This window comes from Melanotaenia boesemani, chromosome 12, assembly GCF_017639745.1.
Source record: "Melanotaenia boesemani isolate fMelBoe1 chromosome 12, fMelBoe1.pri, whole genome shotgun sequence".
NCBI classification, from domain to species: domain Eukaryota; kingdom Metazoa; phylum Chordata; class Actinopteri; order Atheriniformes; family Melanotaeniidae; genus Melanotaenia; species Melanotaenia boesemani.
Window position 1 is genome coordinate 16,576,032 of NC_055693.1, and position 19,199 is coordinate 16,595,230.

Here is a 19,199-nt window from a genome sequence, read left to right on the forward strand (position 1 = left end):
TAAATGGACATGCACTTTTCACACAGTCTATTTACATGAATTAATAGTGATTTGGGCCTATCAAGCTTTGTACAATATTCTCATATCATACAGCAAATACGTTGATAAACACATAAAGCATACAGCACACACAGGACTAAAACGTGTGTTTGCTACTTCTGCACTTATTTTGTGGTTGTTGTCACAGTTTTGAAAAGAAAGTAGTCAAAATGAACACTGTTGCTCATAAATATACATCTAAACCACAGTTGTTAAAGGTTTGGGAATTATTAAGAGTGGTAGCAGTAAACAACATACAGTGGTTACTAAGGATGTAAAGAAAGAGGTCCTAAATTTATCTGGAAAGCTTGAATGGTTGTGTCTGCTGCACAGACAGGCTTGAAGCCGACCACAGTCACCTGTGAAATGAGAATCTGTGGAGACTGGACAGGGCTGAATGCTTCAGTGAAGCCCCTCAGTAGAGCGTACTTACAGAGAATGCGAGAGGCCTGGCACTGCTGAGGGGGGCTGACAGAACCAGCCTGTATGTACATCCACTGTTCTCTGCGAGCCCCATAGGTCTCTAACCACCAGGCCAGCTAAGCTTACATATCCATGGAATTAGCCTGTATTATCCCCTTAGCAGTATATCAATAAATATTTCTTGAGCTTTTCTTTATTATTTTTATTTAAGCACTTGCATCCACATTGCAAGAACAAAAAGTACTGAGAGAATGTCATGGGTTTCATTGAAAATTATTCTTTATTAGGACTTTTGATCTCACAGGATGCCCTTTTTTATGTTTTATATCATTCAACTTTTAATATTTTTGCAATAAAATGATGAAAATAGATGTCTGGTCTATGAAAAATTATCAGAGAAATTGAATGAGCAGAAAAGATTTTCACTTTCTTTTTTTAACAATTAATGCATTGGTGTATGACATCAAATCCCAAATAGGAAAATTTTGAAAAAAACAAAAACATTTGAATATAATATCAAACCGAGGTAAAGAACTAGTTGAGCAAATATGCCTTACTGTTTTTCAGTGCAATCAAAATGATTGCATTTGTGTTTTGTTACTGTTCTTGAGAATAAATTGTTATTAAAAACATTCCAATAGATTTGTGACTGTGGTCATTTTGTGAAATGTCAAAAAAAAAACATTCATGTTGTAGTTAAATTTACATTTATTTAAGATAGTTCATGATTCAGACTATTATTCAAACATGTAATTAAATTCATTTCTCATTTAGTTACAGTACCAATGTTTGTGTCTCGCTTCACAATTGAGCCTGCATAGTAGACTGGCTGCTGCACCACTGAGGGGTGTATGAGTACTGACAGTGTGTTTCAGAACAACAGGTGAAAGCTAGGCTTCTTCTGTGTACTTTCTATTTGTGAAATCCGCTTTTATCAGGGGTTCAAAGCCTCTGTTTCTCCGTTGACGCAGGTAGAGCACAAAGATAAGGAGAAGCACCAGGAGACCGATGAAGACTCCCCCTAAAGTGGAGCCCAGCACAAAGACAGCCGATCCTCCTTCTGTATCTGTCAAGATGAAGCACAGGTGGAGAAATTCACTGAAACCTCTTTCTTTTTTTTTTTCCTTTTTTTATGCGAAACAACTGAATACTGATGTTGTCATTTGCATTAGGCTCCAATAATTTATGCTCTGACTTGACAAAGTGGGATTTGATAAATTTGAAGTCCATGAATTAGAATTAATAACTCAACATTTCTCAGCTGTAGATGAATATGTCTGACTTCTACATAGTTTATCCATTTACTAACAACATGTTCATACAAAATCTAATGTAACGCAAAGTACTTTACAAAGCGCAAATGCAAAAAATCTAATAAAGACAATAAAGGCAAATTCCAGCCTGGCTCATCCCAACAATAAAACACTCCAAGGACTGTATTCTACATACTATTCAAAGCAGAAGAAGGCAAAAGAAATTACTAAATTTGGGGGGGGGAAATGGCAAGGTCCATATGTTAAATTGAAAATAGATAAACTACTTAATAAAACAGTAAAATAGAATTAACAAAATGCAATTACAATCCTACTATAAGTACAATAAAACTAATTGCAATCACCAAAAAGTAAACTAATCTAAAACTGTGTGCATTAAAATAAATAAAATATATATTATTATAAATATTATCTTAAGCATATAAGAGAGCAATCAATGTTGTCGACTAAGTCTTTCCAAAGACTGAATTCATTTCCCAAAATGTCAGCTTATTTTTTTAACACATTCTTTCAATATTCGCTCACCGTCTAGAGAGATTGAGTAGGAATATCCCAGCTGCTCAGATGTGACGTAGATTTCCTCATTAGTGATTGGAGGGAAGAAAGGAACCATGTTGTAGTCCCTGTTGTGACCTATGGGGGCCATCTCATCTGGGAAGGTAGCATTGGACGGAACAAACCTCCGCATCCACTCATCAAAAATGGCGTCAGTAAAGGCATGGAGCACCTGAGATGTTAAAGGAACACAAGCATGAATATTTAACAAGGAAAAGAATGTGTCACTTCTATGTGGTTTGAGAGGAAAACCATGACATTGGACTCTAACCAGAAAGATGGGGTCATTGGCTGCAGAGTGAGACAAAGAGTTGGTTCCATTGAGAAAGGCGTGGACAAGGTTGTGAAGGTTATCGACTGTATCATCCAACTCTCCATCTGGCTTTTCATACCCTTCAAGAGCATTTCTGTGAATTGTAAAGCACAACAGTCGTTTAACTAGCTGCAGTTTTCCAAACTTCTGTAAGGTTAAAATGAGTTAGCTGACAGTAAAAGAAATCAAATAAAACTACTAGCTGCATCAATTTTATTTTTGTTCACAAATTTGCTAAAAAATAAAAAAAATTACTCTTGGGTATATCTGTATTTCTAAAGGTTTAAAACTTCATTTAATTTAATTCCAGTTAATTTCAAGAGCATCTATTTCTTTAGGTTTATCACATGCAGTTGTACCTAAAGCTAAAGGAGGAGTTGGTGAAATATGGAGGGCTGTCAAAGTCCCTTATTCCAAGACAGCTTCTAACGTCATTCATGGTAGGTAGAGGCTTGTTGACTCTCTCCATTATCCCTCTCTGAATGAAGCCCTCGTTGGTGCCATTACAGAGAGTCACCAGACGGTTGTAGTCGTCCAAGCTGAAAGCAAAGGACATTTTTCACCTCTATCCATACAAATGTCAAATACTTTCACAGTCTTACACATTAACCAACGTTTATCAGAAATTATTTCCACTTTGCCTTCAATATTTTATGCTAACCTGTTACATACCACCCCCCATCTGGAGAATCTGGACTGGTTACTGATGAGGGTGGGGTTCTCAGGGTTTCTGCCGCCCAACAGACCGTCAGTACACACATCGCACTCACTTTGCCCTGTGGCAAAGTTCCAGTAAGGGACGGCAAAGTTCTCATTGCCTGTCAGTCTCTGTAAGGTAAAACCAAATGTTCTTTTGTTAGCATTAACATTCAAAAATGTTTATTTGCTCAGCAACTTGATTTTTTTTTTCAAGGGCTGATATATCAGGCCTGATTGCAACAGAATCTGTAGACCTTTGTTTGATATCACTCCTTTTCCACTTCTGTCTACGTCATCTGTTTAATGCCTGTTCCACCATATGATCACGGGTATATGCGCATGCTAGAAATATTTTACCTTATTGTAAATTACCCCTGGTGGGATGTAAACCAGAGAATATCCCAGTCTTTGTAATGATGTAGAAACATGTGTTTTTTATTTATATAAGGGGAAGCAAATGTCTTCAAATATACCTTAAAAATAATATAATGAACCTGAAAGTGATCATGATGCAGGTTCTTTGAAAAGAAATACAAATGCACTTGCAAAAGTCTCCAAAATATCAGATGCCCATGCACCAATAAACAGTTTATGTATGTAATAATATATATCTCCATGCCAACAACATAGTAAAAATAATGAACTTCTGACCATACCTGAAGCTCTCTTTCCAAGCTCAGAAGGTGATACCTGTGCCAGGTGGTGAATGCTGGACCTTTATGTGAGAAATCAATGGCTTTGAATGGGCGACCGGGACCTAAAAGAAAATGACAAGTTACAATAGCTTCTATAATGTGGATCATACAGTAATAATGACTTCAACAACAGCTACATGCAAAGAATGTTATTAATTTCTTATTCATGAAAAAAAAAGAAATGGTTTTAAATTCTTAAATAAATCATAATTATTAAAGGCAGAGTTAAGAATGTAACCTTTTTTTGTAATTACCAACAAACTTTAGTGTAACCTAATCTTCCTTTAATCAGTTTTGTTGCTGTTTTAACAAGGAGCAAAACCAGCCTAGAAATAGAGCTGGAGTGTTGTTTTCAAATTTGATTTACTACAAAATGTTTGTAAAAACAGTGGACAGACTGATTTTCAATTTTAAGACACTGATATGAGAGTTTTTAATGCTTTTTTATTCCTATTCTTGTTTACTGCAGATTTTTCATTACCATTACTTTCATGTTATACAACATAATCATCAGGAACAATACGGTTCAGTACATTTTATACATATAGAAAATACCAATTTACCAAGCAGAGTGTCCCTAACTGAGTAGTAATGTTGCCAGACAAAGAAGTCGTAGATGGAAATGTTGACAAATTGTGGGTCAGTTCCATTTGGTCCAAGCAGTCCCAACCAGTGCTGAGTGGCAATGACATAATCTGGGTGGATGGTGGTTTTAGCCAGATCCAAAGCATCCAGAAACTCCTGGAGCTCCTCAGGGGTCAAGGAGTGGATGTTCTTCCGCACCACAGGAGCTTTCCTCTGGTCACAGTTTGGTCCAGTCCAGCCAAACTTACACTGGCCACAGTCATAACCTGCAAAGTTACCTGTAAAACAGAAAGCAAACTAAGAGTCAAATATGCAGTATGAAATGTAATCCAGACTCAGCTGAATCTCCCTCAGCTGTTACTTGACATAGCATTACAAAAAATAACTGTAAAAAGCTCACCAGTACATCTGCAAGTCTGATTAAAGAATTTGGTCGGCCACCTCTCTCTGTCATCAACATTTCTGAGTCTGTAAGGTCCTCCCCAGGGTTTGGAGTCGACCCGAACAGCTGCACAGCTTCCTCTTCCTGACAGAGAGCCACATATGTTGGCAGGATCTGATCCCAGAGCTGGGCAGCACTGTTTGGACAGAATCCCCTCCACTGTGCAGCACACTCGGGGGAACTGTGCCTCTACTGGCTCAGGACAGAGAAGTAAACAGAGAAAACCAAGACCCAGAACAAGTATCATATTCCACCTGTTTGTTTGCTCCAGTTGATGGTGACGAATCAGTTTGTAGATCAACTCTTAGTTGTAATTTGTTCAATTAGTTCCTCCTGAAGAGTGTGGAATTTCACTCTGCTACGGTCCGCTGTTGTGTATCTTCAAATTAGATTCAGTGATAGAGTTAACATCTGTGGAAACAACACTTAAAGCCAATTCATGCTGTGTTCCAGTTGGTTAGATGCACATTAAGAATGCCCCTAATGTCTGTTCTTGCTTTTGTATGGCTGAAGAGGATTAAGCCACTGGTCTTGTGATGATCACCTGACATAATGGCTGTGAACTGCATGCTTGAAGGAACCATTATACTCAGTAAAAAAGAAAAAAAAAATGTGTTGGTGGTTTGTTCTTTGTGGCTGAGTCATTTACTGGAATGTATAACAAATTAAAACATGGTAATAAACTGTTTTTAGTGCCCTTATTGTAGTTTTGCTGAATCTAAAAGCAGGAGTAATCCCTTCAAACTTAAAACTGGTCTACTCTTAGGTTTTTATTTTCACCTTTTCACTCCAGGTCTCAGCTCACATTCTTTTATTGCATATATAAAAACAGTAAGTTTAGAAACTGCAGGCTTGATCATCTGGTTAAAAAAAAAAAAAAAGAAAATTGCATTTTTAAAATTATTCACAGATATATACAGGCTTTAGTGGCTAGCAATGAAAATAATATACTGGCTATGATAGACACAACACAGCCACAACTCCTAATAGACAATGTTAATGATCTGGCTCTGTGAGGTCACATGAATCAGGCATGAAGCACATGACCGGCTACATGACAACAGGTCAGCCACATACTTTCCCTCCAGCAGTTTCAAGCTCAGAACAGCCTGGTTTAAAATGAGATCTAAAGTGAGAATGTATTATCTAAAAAATTATAAATCTTAATCAATATAAATCTATTCACTATACTATACACATAACTGTCAAACCTTTTCTCATGGCCACTGCCTACATCTTCAGAACTGATACTGAATAGACAAAGAAATTCATTAATCTTTAAGACAGCTTTCTAAACTGAATCTACAACACTTCTTTAATGTCCAGTTGATAAGGCTCAATGACAGTCTGAAATAGTAAATGAGTCTCTTAGCTGTTGGTTATAATACACAAGAGGGCCGACAGAGTCAAAATAATGAGCCTCAAAAGAGTGTCCAGTTTGGGATTTTTTATTCTTCTACACTAAGCCATGCTAGTGGATAATATTATACCTTATAGATTATCAAAATCTTTCAAAATTATTTAATTATATATTTAAAGCTGCAATTCTTTTTTAATGTCTAAATGTTTTGCTTTTCCGCTCAGTTATTTCTGATTTAATGGGTAAAATTCACAAGGATTTTTTTTTATTAAGTATTTTCCTAAGAGATTAAATCATATCCTAACCTCTTAGAAAGCAAAGTTCTCTTTAGGAAATATTAAAATAAACTATTTATTTTACTTATTTTACGTAGAAATAGCTTTATCACTTTAACTTTTGCCTTTTGTATCAGACAACAAGCTGATTATTTCTTCTATGTTTTTTTTTTTTTTTTTTTTTTTTTTTTAAGGCATCATAATAGATAGATAGATAGACAGCATCATGCTGGAACACTGTGTCTTGTGAAAACTTTTTTGTCTCCTACTACCCCCAAGACATAAACATGATTCCTGGAAGATTTTATGAACAACCTTTCATCAGAAGCAGACCACTCACTTACACAATACTTTACATTTGAGACTCCTAACCCTTAAACTAGTATGACCCATACTACTGATGCATTCCAGCGAGGGGCTTGTCATGTGATAGCTTGCAGTAAAAAGTGTTTTTTTTTTTTTTTTAAATACTGACCTTGTGGATTCTGTCACAGGTTTTCATGAGGTGATTTGATTCCTGAAAATATGCCAGATTTTGAATTGCTGTCTAATAGTCCAAATAAACTTTTAAAGAAGTAAAGCATGGGACATAATGGGATTCTATGAGGAAAACCATGTATGACTACCTGGTCGTTTACACAACAGGCTATGTCAAATTCACTGCACCTAACAGGATTAGAAAGTGGAATTCCTGCAAGTCAAATATAATTTCTCTGTAGAAATTATTTAATGTTAACTTCAAGTGGGAAGCTGGGTTGATAAATTTTACCAGTGTTGTTCATAGTCATGGTTTTTCTTGTAAAAATAAATAAATAAATAAATAACTATATATATATATATATATATACTAAAGGGATGTCTTAAAGGGGAAAATCACACAAAAATATACAAATGTAAATCAAATTAAAATCCACATAAGGCAAATGGAGTAAAAATACATGCTAGAGGTTTAGCAAGTAACTTTAGAAATTAACAAAAAAAAAACATAAATTAGTTGATCATCTTAAGTCGTATTTGCTTGATGTGGATCCATAAGGCAAAGCAAGGCAAGTTTATTTGTAATGCACATTTTATGTACAAGACAATTCAAGCTGCTTTACATAAAATGTAAAAAGCATTACAGGGGGGTTCAGGAAGCAATCACAAGTGCATTAAAACCAACTTTAAAAGAAGCGAAAGAAATTAAATAAAAACAGAAAAAGCTAAAATAAAGTAGATGAGATGCTAGAAATAAAGTTCCAGTGTGGGGAATCTAACAGTTTTGATGAAAAGCATCTAATAGAAAAGTTTCTAGCCCTGATTTAAAACTGCAGAGTTTCAGCAGACCTGCAGTTTTCTGGGAGTTTGTTCCACATGTGAGGAGCATAAAAGCTGAACGCTGCCTCTCCATGTTTAGTTCTGACTCTGGGAACAGAAAGTAGACCTGACCATGATGACCTGAGGGATCTGGTTGGTTCATAACAAACCAGAAGATTCTGATTGTATTTTGGTTCTAAACCATTCAGGTCTTTGTAAACTAACCGCAGGATTTTTAAGTCAATTCTTTGACAGACAGGAAGTGTAAAGATCTGAGGACTGGAGTTCTATGATCTACTGTTTTGGTCTTAGTGAGGACTCGAGCAGCAGCGTTCTGGACTAACTACAGCTATCTGATGGACTTTGGGTGACAAAGATTTGACATGGATTTGCCCAGTTTGCTTAAGCTCCTTTTTAAAAATTAATCAGAAGCTAGATGCAAATGACACATTAATGTTTGCATAATGGATACCATAACTGATTCAATTATAAAAGTATAACCTTAGACCAAAGGATTAAAGCAGACAAAAGTTTTAATTGCTATCCAACAGTCAAATGACTGGGAAATTATCAAAAGGTGCTGTATGTCAGCCGACTATGAAATACATGCAGGAATGGGGCAAAAGGGAGATGCAAAAAAGAAAAGCATAACAAAGGCTGAATCTTCCAGATTAAACTTAATTAAATCCTAAGATCACACAGCTGCATGTTCATATGAACTCACACAGATTTTCTTTTTTTTTTCTAGTGTGAGGATTTCTTTGAATATCAAGTTTAAGATATGTCTTTCCCTTGTTACCCTTAGTAATGTCTGTTTTTCTTTGCATAGTGAGACATAAAAATCACTGAGTAAAACACACTGCTTGACCCTGAATTTAAAACATAAAAAAATATACATCATCCAAATCACCCAGTATTATTCAGATATTTAAACAGAAGACATTATTGCTTTGGTAGTTTTGCATTTTGGTTATATTTACAAAATGGTAAGAAAAGTAAAATTAGAGAATAAGAGGTCATAGTAAAAACACTGGCACAAGCATTACTGTGCTGTCTCATTAAAATCAATGTCTTTCAGATGTTTTGATATTGTAATTTTTTATTGGAAACAGTTCTTTCTACATTAAGTGTCCACTTTCAAATGTGTAAATAAACATAGTTCATTATTCAAACTGAAACACAGGATGGTGCCAGAGAGCCAGGATGAAATAAACACGCTCTTACAATGGCATGCAAGACGTGACAGTGAGAGTCATATAACATACTGCTAATGGAATCACGAAGACTTGATCATTTATTTATTAAAAAAAAAAATCTTGAACAGTCAGAGCAGGACTCACCCTAAGAAGATTTTAAGGAAACAGCATGAAGAATAATTAGCATATCTCTAAATAGATTTAAATCTATCTATTATCATTTGTCTTTTCATATGGAGTTAGAGCTTTTCAGCCCTCTCAGGTTCAACATAGTGATGTGCATAATAGCGAATAATTCACTCTCATCTAGATTAAACAATCAGTAAAACATCTTTCAAAAGAGAAGAAATTAACCAATTGTTAATATGTGGATGGAGAAATGCATCCATTTTCTTGACAGTTCAGAGAATGTTGCACTTAATACCTAATCTACTCTGCATAATGTTTTATAGCAACATGTGTTGGCTAAATAATAGAGGCCTTTTCACATTTTTAATTGAGGCCACTTCAGTTACATTTACAGAGAATGGAGCTCAGCATCCTAGAAACTGGTGAAAAGCGACTAATTTAAATGTTTTTGCTTGTATCTTAATGATATGTAATGTGAGGAGCCTTTGAGCAAGCCCTGCTGGGCTTTTGCGGTTCCTTCTCCATATTCATGGTAAGTTTTTTTGTTTTTTGTTTTTTTGGATGCGCTCAAACCAGATTCTACTCTACATAACATATAACATGAAGAACAGAAAACATTGATGGTTCAGTCATTTCCTGTAATGAGACAGGACACAAATAAGGAAAAAATATTCAAACTAACAGATGAGATGTGATAAAAATCACATTTATAAAAATTTTAAATGCTTCCTACAAATCAGTATGTTCCAAAGTGGCTTTCATTGTCACACTGACACTACATACACATTTTTGGAGGCAGATTGAGCAAATGCAGTGGCTATAGACAATAGGAGGGGGGCAGTGTTGCTGTTTCTCTTGGCTTTTTGGGCTCAGTGGAATGACTGGCCCTTACAGCTTGCACTCCACCAAATATGCCATGAAATAGTCTAGGATTGGACATCTTTGTACTTTAACTGTCACCATTTCAAATCTCAAGCATGCCAAGGAGTGACTGACAGAATATACAGTGGGCTGGGTGGTATGCAGTCGTGTGAAATGAGTAGCCTGTATAGAGTTTTAATCCTCTTTAAGACTCCTATCCATCTCCAAATTAATATCTGGGGGCCACATATCCCTCTGCACTAGTTTGTAGTCGTTTAACCCACTTCTCTAGCAAACTGATCAAATTATTCACTGGAAAATAAGATTAATAGTTATGCTGTGAAACATGCTTCAGGTCAATTATTTGGGAGATTCTGACGATATTCTCATTACACTGTAAAGCCAATTCAAGGACAAGCAGCATGAAGAAGTGTCTTGTAGATTAATTGCCATTAAAGGTCAACATGCGTTCAAATTGACGAAGATGCTATCCATTTTCATCAGTATGAGTCGCACAGTATATGGGAAACCTATAATGCTCATTACATGCATTTAAATGGGCTCGTCCTAATTACTAATCAGTCTCTTGTACTATTAGAGATGGAAATTAGAAATACAAAACAGACCCCTGGGCATCATTCACTTAGAATATATTAGAGTTTCCTTTTATTATTAGTGTTGGCATTTTGAAAATTAAAACTCTACAAACTTTGTTGAATGTACTGATAGGCTAAAAGCAAAAGCTTGCTTTTAATTACTTAAATGAACATCTCTGCTTCAATTGTGACTATATAAGAGTAGTGTGATATATTTTTGTTCAGATGGATTCTAAAACACAAAACTATTCTGTTTATTTTGCTATGCCCCAATCAGAATATTGGCTAGACCCTACAGTGATTCTTTCTTCAGTGATTCCCGCCCACCTCTCTGGCAGCTTACCGATTTACATTTGAGCATAATGCAAGCATTAGAGGAGGCACAAGGCAGCCCTGATAAGTTACAAAGTGCTCCAGGGGTAAACCTCGTAAGAGAGGGTTTGGAGTTATTTACAGCGTTCAAATCCTTCAAAAATTCATGTCTGGAGGATGAGATTGGTTTTGCAGCTGATGCTTTGCACACAAAGCAAACACAATGCATGTAGAGGGTGTTTAGCTGTAAATGACCAGATGACATTAATTCTAATTGACTGATCTCATCCCATGCTAAGGACCAGTGTGTATGATACTGCTCAGGACATAAGGGTTCTGTCAAGACACAATGTTACACACAAAGCAACAAAACAGCAACAATGAGGCTGGCTTAAGCACTGAGGAACACAGCAGACCAAAAATTATTTTTAAATGCAATTTAATTTTCAATGAAACACTACTTACTTGTTGTATGGTATTTTCTATTCAAAGATGTGTTTTGATTGTGGAGTTCTCATAATAAGAGTGCTAGGAAATTGCAAAGCCATTACAAAGGAGGTTAAAGGCAATGGAATTTCTTCTTATCAGAAATGCTTTCTGTACAGTTGTTCCATTTGAAATGCATTTAATTGCAAATAGAAAAGAAGAGAGAGAAGGCCAACAAAGCGAGAGGCTGAAGCATTTTCCTCGTCTTCTTTGAGTGCATGTATTCAAATCTAAGCAGGCAGACAATGAAGGAAAGGAATCGTGCTCTGAATAACCTTCCTCTCTGTCCTTTTCATTCCCAGGCCAATCCACAGTTTTCTTCTTGTCTGGTGTGAGGGGCGGGCTTTCCACTCACAAATCAAACTTCTTTGCCACTGTAGAACAACACATCCACTTGATAGCACAACAGTGCCGCACATGTCGAGTGAGACCTTTGTGAGAGTACTTAAATTTCATCTATCTATGTTTCTGCGGCAGATCACGGCTTGCATCAGCCTTCGTCAGGCCCTTCCTCTAAAGTCATGGCAAAGCCTTGACCCGGGATCTTCTCCCCGCTCATTCCACTGAGGGGAGGAGTATCTGTGGATCGTGGGGCACAAAGTGCTTGGAGCCTGTGCCTTTGTTGGGGCAAGCTGGTAGAGAGCACCTTCAGCAGATATGCTGACAGTTTCATAGGCACAGAAGAAGAAGTTGAAGCAAGAAAGTGCACCCTTCAAACTTTCCAGTGCAGTGCAAGGAATTCTATTTTTTCTCAACAAAGATTTATACATATTTATACAAGCCCAAATACTGATAGGAGGGTGGTAGAAGAAAATCTTGGAATTGCAGAGGTAAACTATATGTAAATGCCATAAAGTAATAGACTTGTAGTGCAAATCACACCATTTTATCTTTAATTTTGCTTTCGTACCCTCCCCACTCCCCCCCATCCTCTTTCCTCTGGCTTAAAGGTGCATCAGAGATATGCATTTAAGCATATTCAGAACACGGGGCGTGAAATTAAATGTGTGGCAGAGTGAGAAAAATATACAGACGCTGGAGATGCCTTAAAAATAGTCATTTATGCAGATGGAGAGGAGTGAAATCATTTGCAATGGGATGACCCTCTCTCCGAGCATTTCTCCCCTCACTGTTCTTCCCTAATCTTGCACTGTATCTTCATTTTTCATTGAACTCGCCAGTTTGCTGCTAAGCAGCCTTGTAGATAAGGCAAAGTGCTAAAAGGAGACGACAGAAGGAGCTCAGTGGGCCCGTTTCTATTGCACTTTCACCCAAGGCAATGGGCAGAATTTAACGGATTCCTTCCAACATATGTTTTTGCCAGATAAGTAAACAGTGTGTGTCGGAAATGAAAAAAAAGCATTTGCAATTTAATGACATTACAGCTCCCAGCTTAGCCCGCCGTGCTGCGAGGCGAGGAGCAGAGAAAGGGGAGAGCGGAAGAATGGAACCGGGTGTCATCAATGTTTTTTTTTCTTTTCCCTTGCAAGAAGCAGCACTGAATTCTTCTTATTCTTTTCAAACCCCTTCCCTTCTCCATCCCTTCCTGCTATTTTGTTCTCTTGCCCATAGTTTCCTTGCCTTTGTCGCAATGAAATTATCTATTATTTTATTCAGCAAACTTGCCATCCCCTACCATTCCACCCTCTTCAGCATCTGATTCACTCAGATTTTCTGAGCTAAAACACACATGCCCTGGCCAAGGGTGCTCTTTCCCCTCCCACCCCCAACCTCCTTATCCTCTTTTGTCTGGTTTCATCAAAGTGCAATAGATGCTTGGCACAATAAAGAAGAGCAACCCTCCATGTTGTTATAATGTTCAGCCCTAATGTGAGGACCAGTGATGACTTGGAAGGAGAATCACCTCAGAGGCTGTATTTCAGTGGCAGCAAGCGATCCATCCACCCTATGTAAAACTCAATGATTTTCCTCTTTTCTCCCCACCGGCTAAGACAGCTGCCTTATTATAGAAGGCTAATTGTGCAGGAAAGCAGATTATGAGAGAGGTAGGATGTACTCCTTGACCATGTGCTAATGTGATGACAAGTTTGGGGTACCCTCTAAGCAAAAGGCGTCGCACGCCAGGGCACTTTTGGCACTGGCTATAATCTGCCTTTGGTATTAACTCAGCAACCCAGCTTGTTTGAGTATGGATCAATCGCTCGCTCATTATTTTTACAAGAAAGCTTTATATTCAAGGCGCTTTCCTGGTGTTGATCTCTCATTAACCATGCTATGTAAATGCACTGGCAATCCCTGTGTAAGGGATACGTCACCCCAGGGCCCAAGCTTGCAGAAGCATGTTAAGGAGAAGAAGGGGCAGGAAATTTGGGTCAGTTGCCTTCGCCAGAACTTGAATTTCAGGTTTTGCTTAAAGCCCCCTGCTCAGCTTTTCTCCTCTAATGTGTTTTTGTTTGGTGATGTTATGTTTTAAATGTCAGCCCTGGAGCTGTCCAGCAATTTAGAACACACAAAAAGCCCTGTTTCAGTACGGCTTCCAAGTCTTCATGTTACCTCTGTAATCGCTGCTGGCTGCAACATTACACACACTCCATTCACTCACAGTCTTTTATCACCTACGAGCGTATTGACTGTACAGGGAAAAGGTTAGATAGGGTCAGAGGGAAGTGATAATGTTACAGGACAAATAGAAACACCTGATTTGTTGTGAGTGGTGACATAGAGTTATTACCAACATGCTACTTTACTAAGTTATCTATCTGAGCAGAAGGGACCTGACATATGACACTGGATCTTTAGCTGAATTAGCTGTCAGGATGCATTGTGCATCAAATTAAGAGGGGGAATATTTCAACTTGTTTACTCATTTCTTACACACAAACATCCAACAATTCATGGCACTCAGACATCTGTTTGCCTGACAAGAGATCACGCGGCGCGTGGTTTGAGAAACGGAGGCTTCTGCCATATTTGGCTTCACCGTGAACTGGCATGGTGAATGATGCAACAGGAAAACGAACCTGACAGCACCAGGCATCAGCTTGGCGTTTCTTTTGCGCCCCACATACATAAATCTCTTATTATTGCTGTGTGTTCGCTCTGTATATTTTTACACCTGTCTGTGCAAATATCAAAGAGCGGTGGTTTGCTTGTAGACATTCAGCTTAATTTGTGTCTCCTGTACGAGTTTATATGTGGAAGAGAGAAAATGCGGTGCAATGCCTAGGCTTCATTCCAGTTTTGAAAAGGACTGTCAAAGAGCACTGTTCCACTTGACCCATTTTATTTTTTTTATACAAACAACTTCAGTGTGATTGAATGAACATGCTGAAAGTTCTACACTTTTTCTTGAGCATGTCACACATCACAGCACTAGACACTCACTTTATCTACTCCATATTTATCTATTTCATATTTTTAATTGCTGTTGGTATCTCAGCTTGTAAAAGAAGAGGCTAACTAAAACTTGGTATCTTGCATATGCAACAAAAATGAAAAATATTTAGACAGGAGGACCTCTGTATCTTTCTATCTGCAGGTACTTCAGCAGCTTCTGGCCTTGTATCATCTTTATTTGCAGCTTGGCAAAAATGAAGGCCAGACTTTGTATGGCTTTCCCATCCTGTCATAGAGCTCTTTTCTTCCCACACACAAACAAATCAGGTATAAATACTTTGTTTAAAAGCCAATACCCTCAACATAACCCTGTTTTGTGATAACAAAGAACAAGGAAAATTTGAATAGACACAGTGTGGTGTGGCTAAAGTGTATGTTATGTCTGTAGTACCCCTGTATGTGATGTCTGCTTGGACCATTTATAATAGATTTGTTCTGAGGACCTTCACATTACTTCCAAATTAAGGTATGAAGTCATGCTCCTTCATCAGTATAACTAATGGCACGTTTCACGAGCTAGCCATGTTTTGAGATTAAAGACCTGTTTTCTGGTGAATGCGATAAGGTGCCCACACAAATGATTGCTTTACTGTCATCAAGGTGCACACACTCTCTTCACATTCTTTATACTGTCATTAGTAAGGCATCTATATAGTTGTTCCAGTGTGTTATAGCATGGCTACAAAGCTGTGAATGGGGAAAAAAAAGAAAACAATCTGACAGCTGCAGATCAATCTAAGCTATATTAAACCTGCTTCACTAAAATTTTACTTTTGACTGGAGTTCAGGAGAAAAAGAGAAATAAGCCAAATGACAAAATCCAAGTTTCTATCCAGTAAACACATTCTTTAGGATTCCAACATTTCACTATGCAAAGATTAGCTCTGGAGGAACATATCATTTGGAAATGATCTATTTTGCCACTGTTAATTACAACAAGTCTGCAGAATTTGACTGCTAAACCATGATATCACAATGCAGGGTGTGAATCCCAAATCAAGCTTTGCACACCATAATCCTGTTAAAATGTAATAAATAATCCCTGCGTGTTAATGTTGGCAATATTTCATTTTAATAAGTTCTCGTAAAATTGAGAGAGAGGGAAAATTGATGGCATTACAGCTCACTCACTTTGAGTGTGGCCATGAGTGTGCAGGAGGAAATCATTCCTTCTCATTAAAGGTGCAATCTTCGAGCCCCGAAGATCTTTGTTGTAATAACTGGGGAAAATAATCTCTTTTATTGATAGGCACATGTAGCTGAGAGTATGCCAACTGACAGGTACTTATCTTTTTGCCTGTGTCCTGTGTTAAAGAAAGATATAATTCTTTGTGACTGTTCCTCGGGGCATCAGCTCTTCAACTTCATTATTTCTACTTATGATAGATATGTTTTTCCTTGGAAACCTGAGAATTAATACGAGAGCCGGCAATCTCAGCCAGCGGTCATTTGGAAATGGAACAAAAAATGTCACGTTAGTTTAAAGAACATTTGTTAAGGCTGCTCACTGACATTATTCAAATTTATTGATGGATATATAGTGTAATCCTTTGCTTCATGTTTTAGGTTATTAACTTAATGATTTCAGGGAGTATCTGGGAATCGTTTTGAAAAGTGTAATCTTGTCAAAAAGTGTGATTGTGTCACCCAAAAACATAAAAAAAAATTTTTTATTTCTATTGTATGATGTTTGTGATTGGGAGGTATTCTCAAAGTGAACATTTTCCACTGTCCAGTTTTGATATGTGACGTTCTTCCTTATAATATGTATAGAAAGTCATTAGTGCAGTGACTTGTTTTAGACAGCAGTGGGAGCTTTAGAGTCAAACAATATGCAGAGAGAGAAAAGTGTGTTTCTCTCTCCTTGTGTTTTAGGGCCGACACAATCCCAAAACACACTTTTATCTCAGATCTTATACATTAGTACACCCAACCACAGTTTCTTCTTATAAGACAGCAGACTATTTTCATATAAAGAAATGTGCCAAAGAAATTCTTCTCTTCTGCTGTTTTTTTTTTTTTTTCTGTGAGGGAATGAGTATCTCCTGTGCATTTATTCATTTCATAATTCACAATCAGCTCAGAAATATCAATTTTCATAATAAATGTTGCTTTCTCATTGTTTGTAATTTCCAAGATTCAAGTGCTCTAAAAAAATAATATCAGAATTTGTAAAATTAATTTTTGCCCAATGAAATGCAGTTATGTTTTACTCTTTATTTTCCTTTTACTGTGATGTTAAAGAACTACAATAGGCAAACAGAATGTAAAAGAGCAGCTTATCACTGGTTTCAATCTTGCCTTAAATAAATGCAATAAGGAGTGGTATTAAAATATAGCTTTTGTTTATATATATATATGTATATATATGTGTGTATATATATATATATGTATATATATATATATATATATGAATGCAAAATTATATATTGCATATTTATAACATTCTATGCCCATCTTATGAACTAAAAAGTCATTTACTGAAAATCAAATCACATCACTCGTGATTGGGGCTTCATTTTCTATCAGATCTCAACAAAAGTAATAGAAATCTCAAAGAAACTACTGGTTGTTCGTGTTTGGAGAGGAGCAGTGGAGAAAAAAAATAAAATAAAAAAAAAATTTAAAAAAGATTTGGATTTGTGCATTTTTTCTGCATTTAACTATTATGTAGTTGTTGTTTCTCTGAGACCAGCATGCTTTCCAAAGTTTTTCAAGGAACAAAAAGAAATTTTGCATTAGCCTTATAAAACCATACATGCATTTTAGGTTATTAAAAATTCTTCATGATTCCCAAACAATAAATCTGCAGGTTGTGCAGTATGGTGTGTATCCCCATCAGCAATGAGGCTGGTTTCCACACAGGGAAGCATCAAAACAGGATTTACTCAGGTTCAGTCAGGGTATACAAATTAAAGATATCTGGCACTGATATAAAATGTAGCTCTAAAATATATGGAAACATGCTGTGATAAATAAAAATAAGGGTGGAATATTGTTGTTATAGAGATGTTCTTCAAAACACTAATGCCAGACATTTACTCGTTTCTCCCACAAAACTCGCCTCAGCTACCCCCCCAATCCCCCAGTCCCATCCACTTGCCCTCAACCTAATTCAAGCATTCCCCCTCTGAACTCCAGCAGGGGACCATCGACTTATTGCATTATGTACTATTAAACAAACTTAGACTCCTTTAAAGCAGAGTCAGACTTCAGAGGCTGTGTGGCATGTTTATAGGGATGGACTGTACAGTACACAGAGATTTCTCATTTCTCTCGGTGACCTTGGGCACAGCGACATGTACGGTTTTGAGGCTTTGATTTGCCATGTTGAGGTGTTGCGGAAAAGGTGCAATGCAAGATAATTTTCGTATTTTTTCCCTCCTGGGAGCATAGAGAAGTAAGAAATACAGCAGTTCATACTCGGGAGATTACAGGTAATATGACACACAGCCTTCATAAACATTCTTGACCCAACCTGATGATGAAGATATTGCTTCAGGAGAGACTTTTCACACTTTGATTTCCCTAAAATGAGATGGAGAAGTCAGTGATCAGACTCTTTGAGGTTCCTCGCAGAGAGGCCAGCACTGGCTGAATATATCTCCCAGCGTTGCACAAGGCACATGCATACTATGACAACCAGGTGAGCAAGAACAGACTCCTGCAAACAAATTGAGAAAACATCCTCAAACATATGATATTAATGTATTATTCATGTTTAAAAAAATACTAAAATGATCCATCTCAAGCTATTGAAGCCAGGTGATAATCCACATGCTTGTGGGACAGCCCTTGGCGAATTAGAGATGAGCAAAGCATTGTGCATCCCTCTAAGGTCAACATGGTTGAACTGGTGATACATATGTATGCTAATTTGCCTAATCTCACTTCGACAAATGTCTTACAGGCACATAAAGGGTTTAACACTCAGACATAATGATATCAGGGCATCAGGCAGGCGGCTTATGAAAACATGAGGCAGCCGTGGCTTTAAATCTTATGTAGAAACCTTTATATTGACTATCAATATATACAGTGAAAGACCAAAGCGTGTACTGTTACTATGTTTCATTTCTTTATTTAACATTAACTAGATTCCTAAAAATTAGTTACGCTTATGATAACATCTGACATATAAGCACATTCAGAAAGCCTTATCAGTTCATTCATTCAGGCTTCATGAAACTCCTCATGAACATTTAGTATCATGCATCACAGCTTTGCACAAAGCTTTTAAAGTATTTTAAGTGCTGGACATGTTATTAGTTTGGTATTCATAACACTTGATGTGCCTCCAATGTGA

At 37.1% G+C, this 19,199-nt stretch overlaps 1 protein-coding gene across 1 annotated transcript; it reads right to left on the reverse strand.

The window, feature by feature from the left end:
• Positions 1 to 918: 918 nt before the first annotated feature.
• Positions 919 to 5,272, reverse strand: dct (dopachrome tautomerase). The gene is made up of 8 exons (XM_042001575.1): positions 4,984 to 5,272; positions 4,562 to 4,861; positions 3,960 to 4,060; positions 3,266 to 3,432; positions 2,964 to 3,143; positions 2,563 to 2,698; positions 2,262 to 2,463; positions 919 to 1,528 (listed from the first exon to the last, which is right to left on the reverse strand). The coding sequence occupies exons 1-8, from the start codon at positions 5,270 to 5,272 to the stop codon at positions 1,353 to 1,355; spliced, it is 1,551 nt and encodes a 516-aa protein (XP_041857509.1). The 3' UTR covers positions 919 to 1,352.
• Positions 5,273 to 19,199: the final 13,927 nt, after the last annotated feature.